Raw genomic sequence first — 19,756 nt, 5'->3', positions numbered from 1 at the left:
CAGCAGCACAGCCTCACTCCCAGCTCCTTGCGCTTCTTGCTCCCAGCTCCTCACACGCACTTCCTCTCCTCTGGCTCCCCCTCACCTGACTGGAGTGAGCTCCTTTTTAAACCCAAGTGCCCTGATTAGCCTGCCTTGATTGGCTGCAGGTGATCTCATCAGCCTGGCTGCCTGAATTGGTTCTAGCAGGTTCCTGATTACTCTAGTGCAGCCCCTGCTCTGGTCACTCAGGGAACAGAAAACTACTCATCCAGTGACCAGTATATTTGCCCTCTACCAGACTCCTGTACCCCACTGGTCTGGGTCGGTCACAGCTGCTACAGACTAGGGACCCAATGGCTGGGCAGCCGTTCTGCAGAAAAGGACCTGGGGTTACAGTGGACGAGAAGCTGGATATGAGTCGACAGTGTGCCCTTGTTGCCAAGAAGGCTAATGGCATTTTGGGCTGTATAAGTAGGGGCGTTGCCAGCAGATCGAGGGATGTGATCATTCCCCTCTACTCAGCACTGGTGAGGCCTCGTCTGGAGTACTGTGTCCAGTTTTGGGCCCCACACTACAAGAAGGATGTGGATAAATTGGAGAGAGTCCAGCGGAGGGCAACAAAAATGATTAGAGGGCTGAAACACATGACTTATGAGGAGAGGCTGAGGGAACTGAGATTGTTTAGCCTGCAGAAGAGAAGAATGAGGGGGGATTTGATAGCTGCTTTCAACTACCTGAAAGGGGGTTCCAAAGAGGATGGATCTAGACTGTTCTCAGTGGTACCAGATGACAGGACAAGGAGCAATGGTCTCAAGTTGGATATTAGGAAAATCTTTTTCCCTAGGAGAGTGGTGAAGCACTGGGATGGGTTCCCTAGGGAGATGGTGGGATCTCCACCCTTAGAGGTTTTTAAGGTCAGGCTTGACAAAGCCCTGGCTGGGATGATTGAGTTGGGATTGGTCCTGCTTTGAGCAGGGGGTTGGACTAGATACCTCCTGAGGTCCCTTCCAACCCTGAGATTCTATGATTCTATGCTCAAACATCTCCACTGACAGATTCCACAACCTCCCTGGATAATTTATTCCAGTGCTTAACCACCCTGACAAAGTTTTTCCCTAATGTCCAACCCAAACCACCCTTGCTGCAATTTAAGGCCCTTGCTTCTTGTCCTGTCCTCAGGGGTTAAAGAGCAATTTTTCCTACCTCCTCTTTGTAGCAACCTTTTATGTACTTGAAAACTCTTACGTCTCTCCTCAGTCTTCTCTTCTCCAGCCTAAACAAACCCAATATTTGTAATCTTCTCTCAGAGCTCATGGTTCTAGCCCTTTTATCATTTTTGTTGCTCTTCTCTGGACTCTCTCCAATTTGTCCCCATCTTTCCTGAAATGTGGCACCCAGAACTGGACACAATACTCCAGTTGAGCCCTGAGCAGCACAGAGCAGAGCAGAAGAATCACTTCTTGTGTCTTGTTTACAACACTCCTGCTAATACAGCCCAGATGATGATCAAGTTTTTTGCAACAGCGTCACACTGTTAGCTCTATTTTAACTTGTGATCCACTATGCCCCCCAGCTCCCTTTTCGCAGCACTCCTGCCTAGGCAGTCATTGCCCGTTTAGTGTGTGCGCAATTGATTGTTCCTTCCTCAGTGAGCACTTTGCATTTGTCCTGATTGAATTTCATACTATTGACTTCAGACCATTTTGAATGTTAATCCCATCCTCCAAAGCACTCGCAACCCCTCCCAGCTTGGTATTAATACACTTAGAAAGTTTGTAGACAATCTGTGCCATTAGCTAAATCACCGAGGAAGACATTGAACAGAACCGGACCCAGAACCGATCCCTGCGGAACCCCACTCGTTAGGCCCTTCCACCATGACTCAACCACTGAGAACGACTCTCTGGGAACGGTTTTCCAACCAGTTTTGCACCCACCTCACAGCAGCTCCATCGAGGTTGCATTTCCCTAGTTTGTCTATGAGACGGTCGTGAGAGACAGTAACCAAAGCCTCACTGAAGTCAAGATACACCACAGCTACCGCTAGCCACAAGACTGGCTGATCATTTAGCCCCTGGAACATACGGAGCAGTTTCAATGTTCCCCTCCAACGGGCACCACCTGGTGTTAGTCGCCATTGAACTGCACTTGAGCTGGTGGTTGGCATGTGTCAGGCCAGGCCGGAGCCCCGTGCCGTGGGGCAAGGAAGGATCCGCGCTGGGACAGCAGCGTTCTCCCCCCCCCACACACACACCAGCTCAGCCCTGGCCCATGGTGCTGAAGCTGTTTGTGCAGCCAAGGGCCTGGGGCACCTCCCTTTCACATGGCAGCCGGCAGCCTCTTTTTCCACCAAGGGAGTAATTTGATGTGGGAGCAAATTGCAGCCATGAGGCTCCCCCCGCCCCGAGATCTCAACGCCAGCACCCCCCACGGAGGCTAGGCTCCAAGTCCCCCCAACATGCCCTTAGCAGCACCTGGCAATGAGACTCCAGCGCCAGCCCCTCTACCAGAAGCAAACAAACAACTTTATTAAAAACTACACCCAGTCTGGTTCCTACACGTTCTGTGGGGAGGGGACAGCTCCACTCAGCCAGCAGAGAGCCCAGAGCGCCGCTGCCCTCGGACACAGCTGCAGGCTGTGCCAGGGGGAAGCACCGGGCAGTGCCAAGGACTCTGGGGGCAGCTCGCTGGCTCACTCGTGGAATAACAGTGGAAGGAAGGTGCATGTGCAGTGATGGCCAAGGTTCCTCACCCTCCTAGGACATCCAGGGGACAGGAGGCCCTCAGAGGCCGTCCAGGGCCCTGCAGGGACCCCCACCAGGGCAGAGTGCCCCATCTAACCCCAGACTCCACACAGGGCACTGGCCCAGGCTGTGCAGCACCCAGGCTGGTGCTAGCCAGAGTCAGACTGTAACAGGCACATGTCCCAGTGACTGGATGGGAGCAATTGGTGAGAGACGAGCAGCCCTAGAACATGCAATGACACCGGATGCCAGGGCAGTGACCCAGGAAAGCCAGAGGGGCTGCACTCAGCAGGGGTGGATCCTGTGTTGGGCCCACCCCAGAACAGTTCCATGTCCTATTGCCCAGTTCATTAGCTCGGAGAGTGCCTGTGGTGAGAGCACTTCGCGGGAAAGGCTGTCGAAGAGCTGGGGACAGTGACGGTTGAGCCAGCAGCCACAGCGGAGCCTCCCGTGGCCACCGGGCAGAGTCCTTGGCCTGTGGGGCGGGTGCCCCAGATTGCACAGGAGAGAAGCCGCACGAGGCCGCTGCTCCAAGCAGCAGGCCTGGCATTGCACAAGGCACCGGTTCCGGGCATTGGAAGACGTGGCATCTCCGGGGGGAGGAACATCCATCGACCTGATCACTGTCACGGAGCCCGGGCGCCCGCAGGTCCCATCTGCCGCTTACACAACCCGGACCAGGCGGCCCAGAGTCTCAGCCACCTTCATGCGGACGGCGGGAGCCGGGTCCTTCAGCAGCATGTTGAGAGCTGGAACGAGAGTGCGTGATTAGGGCAGCCCTGATGGAGCACGTAGCCGGCACACTCCCACCCCAGCCATGCCCCACATACCGCTGCAGGACCAGCTCCCCCCTTCCCTCGGACAGGCCTGGGCCGCACAGCCAGGCAGGGGCAGCACCTCCCAACCTCCACCTCTGCTCCCCAAAGCAGGGCCATGCCCCCTCCCCCAGAGCCCCGGGCACAACCGACCCTTTGGCTTCCACCCTACGGGGCAGTGCTCCCCCCCAGCAGGAGCTGCCTCAGCCCTCAGCCCTGCATGGAGAGGAGCCACCACAGCCCCTGGCGAAGCCTCCTCTGGAGCGTAACATCCGTTACCCAAAACGAGCAGCGGGACCAGCCTTGGCCCCAGCTCCTCCTAGAGCGCCCACACAGGCCACCCCACTGCCTGACGGGGAGCCAGACACCCCTGCCCCATGCACTGATCTGCTGGCCCCGTCATGGCAGTCTGAGCCCCTGGCGACCCCCGTGTTTACCCTCAGCCCCAGGAGGTGGGGCTGGTAGGGGCTCCCCCCTTACAGAGGCGGTGTGACTGGCCCAGGGTGTGGCAAAGCAGGACTCGCCAGGGAGAAGCATGAGCCCCACCCCCCGCGCTCTGCCCATTTCCCAGGCCCCCCTCTGAGCTCAGCGGGGCTGGGGGGCTCTGGGGGCACAGCACCAGACCACAGCAGTGCCCGAGCTGTGCGAAGGGACACCCCCAAGCAGCCAGCAGGGGGCACTGCTCACTTCATGCCCCAGCCCAGCTCTCAGGGGGGTGGTTGGCCCCTCGAGGAGAATCCCGAGCGGGAAGCGAGGCAGCGACGCCGTCTCACTGCAGACTCCAGCGCATGGCGTGGGGTCGGGCTCCTGGGCACTAGCCATTCCAGACACAGCAGGCGGCCCGAGCAGGCTCCCGGCCGCTGGGGCGAGTGCTGAGCAGACTGTCAGGTCCACACACTCCCGCAGGGGAGCGAGCAGACCAGGCCCTGTCCTGCTCCGGGTCACTGATTTCCCCAGTGAGCAGCAGGAAGCCTTGGGGTGCAGCGCTTGCCTGAAGCCGTGAGCTGGGGAGTCCCCTCGCCGGACTCCCCCCGCTAGCGCCGACGGGCCCCGCAGCCTGCCAGAGCAGGCAGGAGCCGGGGCGGGAAGAACTGCCGGGTGCCACGGACAGGGCAGGGGGCGACGTGACCCCGCCGGTGTCCGCAGCACCTCGCCCAGGCGCAGCCAGGGACGTTTTCCTCACAGTGAAGCTAGAGCAACGTTTTTCCAGCAGCTTGTTTACAAAGCCGGGCGCCCCCGTCCCTGCAGATCCCCTCCGCCATTAGCACGGATGAAGGTCCCTGATTTATGTGCCGACTCGCTTCCTGTTCCAGCCGTGCTGGTGCTTAGCCTGGGCCAGCGCAGGGATGCCCCGGGGGCTGAGCTGTGCATCAGAGCCCAGAGCTCTCCCTGGACCCCAGTCAGCTAATCCACTCAATACGGGAAGCTGGAGCAACCCGATCCAAGGCTGCTCCCTCCAGCTATTACTCACCGACACACGGCTTCTCTTTCACTGCTTTCAAACAGACAGGCCCCTCTCGGCTGGCCGGGCTCCGGGAGCCAACGGAAAGAGAGTTTTTCCTTTTTTAGTGTTTTTTAAGCTCTCTTGGAACAATCCGAGAGTTTCCATGCATTACGATACACTATGAGGTCACTAGTGACAGGGAAAAAATCCCTGAAATCCAGGAAAATTACTTAACTCCGCTCCAAAATGCCACCAGCTTCAATTGGACTTTTGATTAGTCCTTTATAACGAGCTGGAGCTGGAGCTTCTAACAGTGAACCCCTTACAAGCAATCCCAGCATCTCCTTACGCGCCACCGCTGCAAACGCCACACGCACTCTGAGCCGACGCCTGTGCTGCAGCCACGATGCCGCAGCCGGGAGCTGGCGTTTCAGCCCCCGGCCGCTTCGCCAGCGCTGGTGCCACGCTCGGCTCTGTGCCTGGGGCAGCTCCCATGGCAGAGGCTCCTCCGGAGCCCAGCATCGGGGGTTATTCACAACGCACTCTGCCGTGCCCATCGGGCTGGGTCCCCCTGGCAAAGCAACCCCCCACTTGCTGATCCAAGCCCCTGCCCCAGCTAAGCGAAGAGGAACGGAGCCGCTGGGGGACTGAAGCTCACAGCCCCACTGCTAAGCGACTAGCACCATGTGCCCGGCCACACTCTCGCTCGAGGGAGCGGCCAGCAAGCCCTGCAGACAGCTCGCCAGGACCCTGGCACGCACCCGGGGCTACGCTCGGCAGAGCTCAAGGAAACCAGGCCTGGGAATCAAGTCCGGGAAGACGAGTGGCCTTGCAGCAGGGCACACAGCCCCACTCTGGATTGGCCCATCCACCCCCGTTTCCATCTCCAGAGGGGAGGCCGGGCCACTCCAGAGTGGGGCTGTGACCGTGTGAGCCAGGAGTCGCTGCTGCAGGATGCAGCACATGCTACCGGCAGGGACTCAGTGACCCGTCCCCCAAGCCCCCGAAGACACCCCAGCCCCCCTGCTGTGAGACTGACTACAAATTTCCAAGCCAAAGGCGGAGCCTTCCGCACTGTAGCCACCTCTGTCGGTTCCATGCACGAGGAGGCCACAGGAGCCTCGCGGGACTTGGTCTAAGGCTCTTTGGAATCCACCTCAGTTACTCCCGCCCGGGGCTTTACCCAGGGCCATGGAGACAGTCCAGGAGAGGGAGGATTTTCCTTCGCTCCTTTCCTGCCGTCTGCCCCACCACACGACACTCCTCGGGGGGCGCGCAAGCTACGGACAGAGCTCCAGCCCGACCCGATCCGGGATCCGCAGCGCTCTGCCCGTAGCAGCCACTCGATACGCTACTCCCTGTCCCTGCTCGGATGTCCTAGGCGAGTGACTTGGTGTCATTCGCATCGTCCCGCAGCATCCTCCCAACAGCACCCTCTAGCCAGCCTGGCCGTGACGTGCTGCACCGACATTAGGGCTCGTCTATGCTGGGACCCGGCTGCTCTGCAGCCCAGACACTGCCCAGCGCCGGGGGGGGCGGCCTCTCCCCGGGAATCCGGCCCGAGGCAGCAGCCAGCCGGACGGAACTAGTGCTGTTTACACAGGCCCTTGGGCTGGCTTGGCTGAAATCGCTGGGGGGATTTTTCACACGTAGCCGGGTTGAGCTAATGTCTAGTGTAGACCAGCCCCCGCTGTTTGTGAGGGTTCCCCAGACTCCATCCTTGGTCCCCTCTCTAATCTCATCCACAACACGAACTCAGCTCCCATCTCTGTGACCGCGCCCAGTTCCAGCTCTCCACGCCGGCCCCCTCCTGCCCCAACGGGTGTCTCCGCCGCTCGAGCTCTCGTCAGCAGCTCAAACACGACCCGGCTGAAAGCGAGCCAGCCCCGGTCACTATGGCCAGCGCTGCCAGCCAGCCTGGTGCAGGGCCTTCCATCCACACCGCAGCCTGCCCTGCCACGCCCTGCCACCAGGTCACACCTCGATTGCTGCAAAACCCTCCCCCCGGCCTGGACAAACGCAGCCTTCTGCCAATGCCCACTCCGAGATCCCGCCCCCTCCCCGGCTCCGTCAGACAATGCCCACTCCCAAGGCCTTTCCCGAGCCGTTCCCCCCTCCCCCAGACGACTCATCTCGTTCACGGCCCAAGCGCTGCCTCCAAGCCCATGGCACCAGCCCCCACTGCCACTTAAACCCCTTCGTGCTTCCTCGGCTGCGGCGCCTCAGCCTTGGGAGGAGCTCCCCCTCCCCACGCACCTCCTTCAAACACTGTTACGGTGACACCGACAAAACCCTGGGGGCTGAGACGGCCGCCTGCCATGCTGACCAGTCCCAGCTCCCTGCTTCTGCAGCCTCTGCAATCTGTCTGGGACTTCAATTCCCATCTGGCACGTACAGCACCTGGCGCCGCGAGCTCCAGAAGCCAGTGATCAGTGCCTGTCGGCCCAGCCCGCGTTATTTAGAGGTCACCCCATGGGACGAGACGGGCTTGTGACAAGAGCTCCCAGCACACCAGGCTGCACAGCCCGGCAACAACCCATAGGGAGCAGCTGGGCCCCGACCCCCTCCCCAGGACTGGAGCCCCGTGCGTCAAGGCCTGAAGCATTGGCGACAGCCCTCGTCCAGCCAGGCTCGTGTTTAACACGAGCCCCCCAGGTCCCAAACCCAGGGAGCAGAGCCCTGCAGCCCCAGGGCAGCGTTCCCGGGCCGAACGGTGGGAAAGGCCCATGGGAGACCAGCTGGGAGAAGGGAGCTGGGATCTGTTCTGCAGGAGGCACCAAGGTGTCTGCAGGCTCCAGGGTCCCCTCCAGCCCGTGCAGCGCCACGCCTGCGGGGCCTCTCAATGAGCTCCGGCCCAGGACCTAGCACACCTCTCGGGCCCAGCACCGGGTACACGCTGGCACTACAGACCCTTACTGGAGAGAGGAGGCTTGGCTATTTCAGGCAGGCCTGGTGAGGGCAGAAATCCCCCCCACCCCGGCAGGAGGCTTGGCTATTGCTCAGAACAACCCTGGACTCTGAAGTCAGGTGGGGCCAGTGGCCTCGACTCAAGCCAAGGCCAGGTGTCCCTTAGCCCAGTGCCCAGCCTGGCCCTAGTGGGGAAGCCCCCGCCCAGGCCGTGCCAGCACAGGGGTTTATAGGACGGAGCGGAGGTGCGGCGCAGCCCTGGCTTGGCGGCAGCGCGACGCCAAGTGCCAGCAATGAACTGGAAGGCGAAGCTGCTCCAGCCTCAGGCCTTGCTCATTAAGCCCCCGCTGCCTGGTGCGGTAACTTCACTGCCCCCCCCACCCCCCCAAGAACCTCACCAATGACTCAGTCCCAGCCCTGCCTTCCCGCACTGCGATCTCCCTCCCACTTCACACGCAGCTCCCAGCCCTGGCTCCTGCGCAGCACCCACCGGTGCCCAGGCCACGGCGCCCGGCCCGGCTGGAGCTCAGCCCTCAGGGGCGCTCTACTCACAGGAAAGGAGCTGGTCCAGGTCCACTTGCTTACAGTGCTCTTCAGCCACGTGCAGAACGAGGAAGCCTGGAGTCAGGAGAGAGTGAAAGTTACGGCTGAGTTTGCAGCGCAGGGTTTTGAGGCCTTGTTTAACCTGGCCAGGTCACATGAGAATTCAGGCGCCCTGCAGAGCAGCAGCACATCAGTGCAGTGGCACCAGAGCACCCCTCTCCTAGGAGCGGCACTGGCGTCCGCACGGTGCTGATCCGCGAGGGACAGGGGAATTTCAGATTCCAAGGCCGGAAGAGACCCCAGTGATTATCCAGTATGACCTGCCTAGCACGGGCCAGAGACCAGCCCGAGAGCAGAGCTTATAAAAACAACCACCAGTCTTGATTTGAGACTTGCCGGTGCTGGGAACTGCAGCACGACCCTTGGTGACTGGCCCAAGGGCTAGTCTGTCTGTCTGACACCCCTTTTTTCCAGTCTGAATTGGTCTGACTGGAAACTTCCAGCCACGGGACCGTGCTAGACCTTTGTCTGCTAGACTGAGGAGCCTGTGATCCAAGATTTGTTCCCCGAGCAGGTACTTATAGACTGATCCGACTCACCCCGTAGACGCCTCTTTGTTAAGCTAAGGAGACTGAGCTCCTCAAGTCTCTCACTCTAAGGCAGGTTTCCAGCCCTGGAATCACTCTCATGACTTCTCTGACCCCTCCCCAATTTATCAGTGTCCTTGAACCATGAACCCCCCAACTGGACCCAGGATCCCAGCAGCGCTCGCCCCAGGGCCACATACAGAGGTGAAATAACCTCTCTGCTCCTCCTCCAGATTCCCCGTTTCTGCATCCAAAGGTCCCATTAGCCCTTTGGCCACCGCATTGCGCTGGGGGCTGATGTGCAGCTCATTATCCATCAGGATCCCCACAGCCTTCAGAGTCGTTGCTTCCCAGGATGGAGTCCCCAGCCTGTAAGCACGTCCGACAGCCTTTGTCCCCAGACGTTCCATTTACACGTAGCCACACACTGACCCAGCGCGCTCTGGGTATCTCTGGGTCAGTGACCCCCGCCCCGATCTACCACTCCCCCACTTTCTGTATCCTCTGCAACTTCAGTGACAATTTTATGTTTTCTTCCAGGTCACGGATTAAAAACAAATTAAAATAAAATAAAAAAATCATGTTCACTAGCCTAGGGCCAAGAACCCACCCCTGTGGGACCCCACGATAAATACGCCTCATTCCCAGACCTATCGGCCAGTTTTTAATCCATGTAACGTGCCATGATGCTTTTACAGTGATCTAGTTTCTTCAGACTGTGGTGTGGTACCAAGTCAACACCGAACAGAAGCGCAAGAACTTTACACCCCATGACCACAGTGTGACGAAGTGGGACTGTTCTTAATGTTCCCTCTGAATACTGGGCGAGTGCCTCAGTTTCCCCTATGCATTTCTTAAGTCTCCCGTGTGCATAACTGGCTGACACTCTATCCTGGCAACAAATGGTTGGGGCCCTTCCCCCCTGCAAGGGGATGGCTAAAGGTGAACGAAGAGATCAGGTGACCTCCTGGCCTGGGAAAGAGACAAAGGCCAGAGAGGAGGGGCTGGAGGGGGTGTCAGTTTGGGGCTGGCTGGGGATGAGGAGTGAGGGCAGACGTGGGGGTCTGGCTCACTGCCCCCCAGGACCCGGCCGAGGGGTCCCGTTCTCTGTACCTACAAGCTCTGTTTTAGACCCTGTTCCTGTCATCGAATAAACCTCTGTGTTACTGGCTGGCTGAGAGTCACGTCTGACTGCGAAGTGGGGGGGCAGGACCCTGTGGCCCCCCCAGGACCCCACCTGGGTGGACTCGCTCTGGGAAGTGCACGGGGGGGCAGGGGATGCTGAATGCTCCAAGGAGAGACCCAGGAGGTGAAGCCGTGGGAGCTTCTTGCCCTGCAGACAGGCTGCTCCGAGGGAGAGGAGGCTCCCCAGAGTCCTGCCTGGCTTGGTGGGAAGCGGTTCCAGAGCATCGCCCGGGGACTCGGCCGGGTCCGTCCAGGGGTGGAGCAAGCGAGACCCCCACATCTGCCCTCCACTCCATGTCCCCAACCAGCCCCAAACTGACTCCCCCTCCAGCCCCTCCTCTCTGGGCTTTGTCCCTTTCCCAGGCCAGGAGGTCACCTGACCTCTTCTCCCCCACCTTTAGCATCCCCTGGCAGGGGGGAAGGGCCCGGCCCTTAGTTGCTAGGAGACAGAGGGTCGGCCATTTATGTGCACTGGCGCTTTGCTCTGCAACAATCTCACCCCCTTATCCCACCACCTAGAGCCTTAAGAAATGCATTGGGGAAACTGAGGCACCCACCCAGTATTCGGAGGAAGCATTAAGAACAGCCCCACATTGGCCCTGGGACAAAGTGGGAACAGTGCCAAGGCAACCGTACCTATAAACATGGGCGCTGCTGCTCGAATGTCAACCCAGTTGCTCTTGAAGTAGAAGAGGTTGGTTGAAATCAAACGATTCAGCATCTCTGGGTAGTTCTGCATCTAAAGAGAAAACCAAGGTAATGAGAATGAGCTGGGCTCCCCGAGGCACCCCGCTTCCTGCGGATGTGCTGGCTGAGGCATTCCAGCCCCCACAGGACCACCACCATCCCATCCCCAGCACACACCTCCGCTGGGGCAAGCCCCACCCCCAGTGGGCTCTGTCAGTTTCATACGAATGTGCCCAGGCTCCTGTGGCAAGGGACCACGGTAAGGCACAACAGGAACGGGAAGGAAGAATCCAGGAGGTCGTCTAGCCTGGCCGGGTGAGTAGAGAATTGGCCCTGTAGCCGTTGGCTGCAGGAGAGCTCCCCTTGGGGAGCAGAGTGTGCTTATGGGCATGGCAGCAACTGGCCTGGGGCGCTCCAGGAGCTACCCGGCTACTCTGGGCACCCTCCCAGGCAGCTCTGCTCCAGGGCGCGTGCCTCCTGCAGCTTCACAGCCAGGAGCCCTGGTGGGGGCAGCCTGCCGTGCTGACACAAGAGGGACTGGTCTGCTCAGCGAGGTTCAGAGCGCGTAAGGGTCCCTTCTGGCCTCAAGGCATCTCCTCCGCCCTCTGGGAGATCCTGGCCATACGTTTCACCCCATGGGCGGCCTGAGGACTCAGTGAAAGTAAAGCACTTCAGTGCTCAGGACACCACACTGGCATGTGCCATGGCAGAGAGGAGAAATCGAGAGGCCGGGAAAATGCCCAATGTCCCAGCGGCAGGGAACTGAAGAGGTGACGTGCCCAGATGGTCCTGCAGGCGGATCCACGCCCCACGCTGCAGAGGAAGGCAAAAAACCCTACGGTCCCTGCCAGTCTGAGCTGGGAGAAACCCCTTCCCAGCCCCCATGTCTGGCCACCAGCCCCACAGCAAGACCCACCAGCCAGGCAAGAGGGCTCTCAGCACCAGGGTCCCACCTCCCGCTGGGGCTTCAGAGGATGAGAAAGGTTCTTTGCCGACCCCTGCAGGTGACTGGCTGAAACCCTGGGGCACGAGACCGTTCCGGCCAGATGGACAGGTCGAGGGCAGCACAGACTGTCGTCCCCGCCCCGCGAAGGGAATAGGTGACAGGAGGTCCATGGGGTCAGAGTCCAAGGCCAGATGGAGAGGTCGAGGGCAGCACAGACTGTCGTCCCCGCCCCGGCCTGCGAAGGGAGTGGGTGACAGGAGGTCCATGGGGTCAGAGTCCAAGGCCAGATGGACAGGTCGAGGGCAGCACAGACTGTCTGTCCCCGCCCCGGCCTGCGAAGGGAGTGGGTGACAGGAGGTCCATGGGGTCAGAGTCCAAGGCCAGCTGGAGAGGTCGAGGGCAGCACAGACTGTCGTCCCCGCCCCGGCCTGCGAAGGGAGTGGGTGACAGGAGGTCCATGGGGTCAGAGTCCAAGGCCAGATGGAGAGGTCGAGGGCAGCACAGACTGTCGTCCCCGCCCCGGCCTGCAAAGGGAGTGGGTGACAGGAGGTCCATGGGGTCAGAGTCCAAGGCCAGATGGACAGGTCGAGGGCAGCACAGACTGTCTGTCCCCGCCCCGGCCTGCGAAGGGAGTGGGTGACAGGAGGTCCATGGGGTCAGAGTCCAAGGCCAGATGGACAGGTCGAGGGCAGCACAGACTGTCGTCCCCGCCCCGGCCTGCGAAGGGAGTGGGTGACAGGAGGTCCATGGGGTCAGAGTCCAAGGCCAGATGGACAGGTCAAGGGCAGCACAGACTGTCTGAGCCCGCCCCGCCCCGCGAAGGGAGTGGGTGACAGGAGGTCCATGGGGTCAGAGTCCAAGGCCAGATGGACAGGTCGAGGGCAGCACAGACTGTCGTCCCCGCCCCGGCCTGCGAAGGGAGTGGGTGACAGGAGGTCCATGGGGTCAGAGTCCAAGGCCAGATGAACAGGTCGAGGGCAGTACAGACTGTCTGTCCCCGGCCTGCGAAGGGAGTGGGTGACAGGAGGTCCATGGGGTCAGAGTCCAAGGCCAGATGGACAGCAGGCAGCGCTGCACCTAGAGCCTGACCTCTGCGCCCTTGGCCAGCGCTTCTGTTCACTCCTTTGGGGCATCAGAAAAGGGCCGACTCCAGGGACTCTCGAAAGCCCCACCCCCCGTCAAGGGGAAGGCCAAGCCGCTGCGAAGCCAGTGCCACTGCTGCCAGGGGAGCACTCGCTGGCTTCAGCACTTCCCGCTGTCCCAGACGGTCTCTGCTCCGGGCCCTCCAGGTCCCTGGGCTGGAAATGCTGCTCTCTGGCGTTCCGGTGCCGGCTGGCGGCCAAGGCCCGGAGTGGGGCGGGCTGGAGCGGGTTAGTCCTGCCCCAGCAGCGACTGCTCGCAGGGCTCTCGGCTGCTCACTCCAGCCCTGGGAAGCCAGAGTCTCACTCACCAGGTGCTTACAGACGTCGTTCATGAACTCCCCGTAGTGCAGGCTTCGGTCTTCATGCAAGTGGTTCAGGAACATGTCACAGAGCCCCTCACAGCCCATGTTGGGGCCACACATGCGCAGAGCAAATTTACAGGCCTGCAGGACAGGGCGGATGAGAAGGAGGAGAGAGCAACACAGTGTCAGTCACTGGAAATGCACCAGCCGCTAGTCTCCTTCCACCCTGGCAGGGCAGGACGTCCCACGCCCAGGGACCAAAAGCCCCGGTTCCAGACTGCCAGCCCTAGGGGGACACTGTCCCAGGCGAGCCCGCAGGCCAGCATGGCAGCGGTGCAGTCAGACACCGCCTGCTGCCCCAGGCTAGCAGCAAGACACTTACTTTGATGACCTCTGGCTTTGGATCCTGGAGGTGAAGCAGCAGCGTCACCAGCCCATTCAGGATCTGCTCAAAAAAGACGTCTTCACAGTTCCCAGCGCTGAACTTGGTCAGGTTCCCGAACAGAACGATGGAGGACGTGCGCAGCTGGTGGTTTTCCTGCAGGCAAAGGGCACACGAGGAGTGTCGCTGTGATGGATCACAGCAGGTGCCATCTCAGCGACCTGTACAGCCCCACTCCAGCCACTGACTCCTGGGGAAGCCCCGGCATGGGTGAGCACAGGAATTGTTCCTTCCCACCCAGCCCCCAACCCGCTGGCTGTCGCCAGTTCTGAGCAAGCAGACGCAGCAGGTTCTGCGGACGCTGGAGCTTTCAGACTATCCACTGGCTTCTCATGGATTGTGGTGAAGAGCAGGGACGAGGTTTCAACCTCCCCTGCCTCAGCTTCCTCCTCTGTACAATGGGGCTAACAAGCCTTCCTGGGGCGCAGATCAGCTGTCTGTCTGGACCGTGCTGGGAGTCCCCTGGATGGGGGTTACTCTAGCACAGAGGAGGTTCCCACGGTCACCTGGCCCTGCCATAGGCTCTCAGCTGCTACGTCTCCTACAGTACGTCACTTGCTCCTGCTCTGCTCTTTCCTTCCTGCCCACGGGCCCAGAGTGTTCCTCTCTCGCAGCCCATTAACCCCGGCACCCTGGCAGTGGCTGTTACCTCTCACCCACCCCAGCTCCCTGGGGACTCTTTAGAGAGGGGTGCTAGCACACTAGGATTTGCAGTAACGCCCACCAGGCTTCTCACGCACGAAGGACCTTACTCCCTGCCTGCAGGCAGGGGCGGGAACAGTAGGGAGGTTGCTAAGACTCCAGCACTAGTGGGTCTGAGAGGGACTTCAACGCAGGCAGGCAGGAGCCCATTGCACGGCACTGACGGATGGGCAGCTGAGCCCGGGAGGAGCCCACTGCACGGCACTGACGGATGGGCAGCTGAGCCCGGGAGGAGCCCACTGCACGGCACTGACGGATGGGCAGCTGAGCCCGGGAGCAGGGCTGGCGGACAGGGCAGGGCAAAGCTGGACACGAGGGCAAGGAGGGGCATGATCCGATTGCAGCAGCACAGGCTGGAGTTCAGCAGCGGCGTGTGCTGGGAGGCCAGAGCAGGGAGCCGATCATCCAGGCAGGGCAGAATGAGGGTCTGAGCACCAGGGCCGGATCTCGGCGAGGTGGCAGGAGCAGGGGATCGAGCTTGGCCTGAAGCGAGGGAGGAGTTGCAGGCCTGAGTGCCGGGGAGGCGGGTGGCGTCAGTGACAGCAGCAGGCAAAGGGAGAAGGCGGGAGCTGGTTTTGGGCCCCAGGCAGTTCCGGGGGGCAAAGAGGAGATGTCAGACAGGCCGGCGGCAGAGGCCCCCAGGGCTGGGTGCAGAGCAGAAGGGAGGATGCAGAAAGAGCAGCCGGGGCAGCGTCCGGGCGGCCCAGTGGGCACAGGATGTTCAGGGGAGGGGTGCATGGGCCCTGAAGTGTGGCCAGGAAGAGGTTGTTCGAGACCAGAGTCAAGCACAAGCCGGACTGGAAGTCGGAGCAGGAAGAGAGGAAGTTGGTGCCTGTCAATATTTTGGAGACGGCTGAAGTGAAGCGGGAGGGACGGAGGGAGGGAAACCCTTGGACAGGCAGGAGCTGCTGCTCGGAAGGGGAGGGAGCAGAGGACGTGATGAGGCAAGGGACGGGCTCACAAGGCAGGTGCAGGAGGGCACAGACTGGCGAGATCTCCGCAGACTCAACCCTCTCTCTGAAGGAGTCGGTAAGATCTGGTGCAGAGAGCAGGGTCATTAGTTTCACCACTTCCCGTGGGCAGGCCCTGTGCTCTCGATTGCCTCGTGCTCCGAGAAGCCCTCACTCCTTTTGCTAACTCGCTCCAGCTACCTTGGAGTACTGACCCGCTCCTCCAGACTTTCTATCCTGGAGCACTACGCACATCCTCCGAGGACGCCAAGCTAGACTGAACCCCGTCCCACTGCTGGCCTGCTGCAAGCCAGTGCCCCACTATGCTGAACCCAGCAACTCCCGGGCACTGGTACCGGCACGGCCAGCCTCCCCTTCCCGACTCTTCCCTCAGAGGATCCCTGCCAAGCAGCCCAGCTCTCTCCTGGTAGGACAGCCTGCCAGGAGTACACTAGCTTGGGGTCCAGAGCTCTGTGCTCCTCCACACCCCCTCAGCCCTAACCTCCGGGCACCGTGCTTGAGCCAGTGGCTCTGGTCCCTGACATGCTGGAGAAGACACTGACCCCTCCACTTCAGGCAGGCGCCTCTCCTCAATTACAGCCCCCAAGCCCCTTGCACCCTGGCTCACGCTCCCTCCCAACCCCCCAGACAGCCCAGGTTCTGCCTTACGTTGTCAAAGAAGGGGCGGATGCGGATAGCAATATGGAGAAGCATGGAGCGGACGTCCCTCTCCTCCACGTGATCCAGGAGTTTAGACAGGCTAGACATGGCCTCCAGAGCGACCAGGTTGTCGGGATCATCCTTGTCGTCCATGCCATTGACCATGGAAGCCAGGAGCTGGGCCCCGTGTCTCCTCACCTGCAGAAGGAAGTGGCCCATTAGAAGCACTCCCTGCTGTGGGACACGTACCAGGATACGTGGGTGGGATCTAAGCGGCACCCTCAGGGAGGTCATGTCGTCACTGCCACACGGAAGGATTTCTCCTAGCTGGAGCCTGTAGCATCATCTCTAAGCAAACGTCACTAGCGCTTTCTATTACAAACAACTAAAAACAGGGGCTTGTAACTTTGCCAGGCTAAGAACTGAGGTTTGTTCCTTTTCAAGCCCGACAGTTTCAGTTAAAATAGTTCTGAAAAAGGGCAGAATGAGGTTGGGGGGAGAATACATTTTCTCCTGCCCTGCCCCCCAGTGCTTTGGTACAGGGATGTGAAATTTGGCAGGGGTCACCCTGGCATCACGGATGTGCCTTTTGCCATCTCCATGAAAATTGGCCCAAACTTGGCCCAGGGATAAGAAAAATCAGTTTGCACATGCTCAGTAGAGATTTGTTCAGCTGCTAAATTCTCCGAAGATTCTCTTTGCACTGAGCATGCTCCAGCCCAGAGCTGTAGAGCTTCCCTTGAAACTGCTCCTCTCACCTACTAGGGCTGTTGTGGGTCCAGATACAGGAACCAAGAACAGGGAGACTTGTGCTGTCAGCGCCCCCTGCTGGTTATCAGCAATGGGATCTGAACACAGGGATGGAGGGGGAGGGATGGGGCAGACAGCGGGCAGGAGTACATGTGAGCACTGCTCACTCCAGAGCCTGGGACTGAACCCAGGAACCTGGAGTCTCACCATTTCTCTGCCGTCTGCAGATAGTTGTGAAAGCCTCTGGCAGAGCGCATCATCCCCTGTAGTTACTGATCCACAGAGGATAACAGCATACTACTGCTACCAGTTACTCCCATCAGTGCAAGAGGGGGACATCTGTGTTGTGGAACAATGACAGAACTAAAGCCTGTATGATAATGCATAGGCACAAGGAAGCGGAATTACGTTTGCACCAGCGGACGCCATCCTGACCACTCCGACCTTCTGAGCGCTTGACTTTTGCAACCTACACGCCTGCGGCGTCATTGACATGCGATTACAAGCGTGGGGCAAAGCCTTCGGAACACTGTGGCCATCTGGCCACGAGCACCCTGGAGGACTGGCTGCAAATGGATCCAGGGCCTTTCACTTCTAGTTCACCACCTGTGTGCAAGCCAGGTCAGCCATGCCTTGGATTAAGCAGGGACCTGTAGCTTCCACAGGACACCCGACCTTATAACGCCAGTCGCTGCAATGTGCTCCATTTTACTGGCATTAGATGCAGCCCCCGGCTCCTGCCTGCTGCCAACACAGCCGGTGGGCGCGCTGCTCTCGGGCACGCAGAGCAGGTGGACGCACTTGCAGCCAGTCTCTCGGCTGGGGAAGTTCATTCAGTCCCTGCCGGAGAAGGCGGAGGAGCTGAATGCTGTTACAGGAGGGACTGACTACAGCTACGCCAGCAGAATGGTATTTTTAGTAGCTACTTCTATTCTAGTGTCGAGTCACAGTAGCTTATTGTCTGTCTGAAGGGCGACCTGTCCATGACCTCTCCCGGGGGTTTGGCACAGGCGCTTGCCAAGTCTCTGTGCTGCCGAGGTACAGAAACCCCAGGAGTTCGTGCAGGCAGTTCGGGGCCACGGGACAGTCAGCAGGGCTGGGCTCCTCGGCCTACAACGGGCTGGGATGCAAATTCTAGGGCGGCCTCTCAGACAGGAAACGGGGTTTTCCCACTGCAGGTGTATCTGGGAACTCCTCCCTCTCCCATGCTGCAGTGGCTGGGAACAGCACGGAGGGGTCTGTTCTCCCCCGACTCAGACCAGTCCAACCGCAGGCCTGGAGGGGGCAGAGCCCGTGCTGAGTGGGGCTGTCCGGATTCCCGGCAATGGAGGTATCCGTTAGCGCAGGAACCACCCGTCACCAAGCGAGAGCCCAGTCTGAGGGTGTGGTGTGCTGGCCTTTCCTGTGCACGGCCTCTCTCGGCTGGCGGCTGAGCCCGGGGAACTCGGGACTTCCCAGGAGGCTGCAGCCTGCGCGCCAGAATCTGGGCTCGTGTTTTAAGTTAAGAAACCTTCCAGAAATGTGAGTCAAATCAATGAGTGTCTGCCTGAGTCTCTGCGAAGAGCCAGAGACCGGGGGGGGGGGTCATCTTAACCACCCCATTCGTCTCCCTAGGGTGTCAGCAATCCTGCTTCAGAGCCGACGGTGCTGACCCAAAGGCATCCCTGAGGGATGGTGCTAGTTGCGTGCATGGGTGGAGCTTGGGAGAGCAAGGGGACTTGCCCAGTTTGGCCGTACTCCTGCCCCTCCCTCCCGGGGAAGCAGGCCAGTTCTCTCAAGGCCCTGGGCTCCTTTCCCGGCTGCACCCAGCTGTGCTCGGGGTGCACCGGGCGCTCTCACCTTGTCCGGCGACCCGGAGGAGATGTTACCCAGCCCCCGGAGGGCCAGCATGCGCACCAAGGTACAGGGGTCCTTCTGCCTGCCCGTCATGTTATCCATCATGGACTCCAGCAGGATCAGGTCACTCACCACGCTGCTGTTCAGAAGCTGGAACGGACAGAGAGCCTTGGTGTGACGCAACGCCAGGCTCCGCGGCGACCTTCCCCGGCCAGGCCACATCGGGGCAAGATCGCATCCACTGCTTAGACGCTCCTGTCCCTACGCAGCGGCCAGAGAGCCTCGCTCTGTAACCGGGAACCCCAGAGACGCTCCCCAGCCATATACCACCTTGCACAGCTGCTTTCCTCTCCAGGAGCTCTAATCCACGCCCTGGCTGGCGGGCGGAGGGCACCCCAGGCCAGTGGCCCTGCTATAGCACCTTAGCCCAGTGGAAAGGAGCTGCCCTCGGGCAGCAGCATTGCCTCCAGCCGGTGGATCTGGGGCCACCCACACGAGTGGTGCAAGGGGCCAGCCAGCCTAGGGGCGACAGGAAAGGTTCCCCAGCAGAGCTGCATGGTATCACACCCCTTTACTCACAGCAGGCAGTGACCCAGCCTCGGTTCTACCCTCCCCTCTGCCCAAAGCAGCCTGTCTTCTCCCCAGAGAGAAGGCAGAGGTTACACGGACCCGCCCACAGGAGGGCAGTGAAGGGCTTTGAGCTCCTTAGACAAAAGGTGCTGAGAAGGGCAGAGTACCGCCGTCCCCCTGGGCAGCCCTAGCTCCTTCCTAGAGAGGGAAGGGTTAATTCTCAGGAAGGGTCCTGGGAGGAGACCCTGCGCAAGGGTGCCTGAAAATGCCCCTCGCTCCCTTATGCATCCCCGGGGCTGGAAACTCAAGCAAGACAAATTCAGAGCAGGAATAAGGGACAAGTTGAAGTGAGGGTAATTAGCCACTGAACTTACCAAAGGATCTGGGGGCTCCTTGGCCATTGGGAGTCTTTAAAAAGCGGTGTTGTTAGCTCAGCAAGTTCTTGTGGGCTTGAGCCAGGAAATACTGGGTGGAAGGCCCAGGGGTGTGTGTGCAGAGTGTCGGACTAGAGGACAAGGATCCCTTCTGGTTTAAAGCCAATGAAGGTCTGGAAGCAGGTATT

General features: G+C 60.1%; 1 protein-coding gene across 5 annotated transcripts in view; it reads right to left on the bottom strand.

Annotated features, from left to right (window-relative positions):
• Positions 1-2,486: 2,486 nt before the first annotated feature.
• Positions 2,487-19,756, bottom strand: part of MROH1 (maestro heat like repeat family member 1) — a 105,009-nt gene continuing 87,739 nt past the window's right edge. For all 5 annotated transcript variants that reach the window (XM_045004402.1, XM_045004401.1, XM_045004404.1 and 2 more), the window contains 7 exons: positions 18,628-18,774; positions 16,048-16,236; positions 13,667-13,822; positions 13,291-13,425; positions 10,844-10,946; positions 8,445-8,510; positions 2,487-3,475 (listed from right to left, as the gene is read on the bottom strand). In XM_045004402.1, the coding sequence (XP_044860337.1) occupies positions 3,390-3,475; positions 8,445-8,510; positions 10,844-10,946; positions 13,291-13,425; positions 13,667-13,822; positions 16,048-16,236; positions 18,628-18,774 (882 nt within the window). In that variant the 3' untranslated portion in view covers positions 2,487-3,389. The remainder of the gene's footprint in view (positions 3,476-8,444; positions 8,511-10,843; positions 10,947-13,290; positions 13,426-13,666; positions 13,823-16,047; positions 16,237-18,627; positions 18,775-19,756) is intronic.

This window comes from Mauremys mutica, chromosome 2 (assembly GCF_020497125.1).
Source record: "Mauremys mutica isolate MM-2020 ecotype Southern chromosome 2, ASM2049712v1, whole genome shotgun sequence".
Lineage (NCBI taxonomy): Eukaryota > Metazoa > Chordata > Testudines > Geoemydidae > Mauremys > Mauremys mutica.
This window is presented reverse-complemented; position numbering and strand designations above follow the sequence as displayed.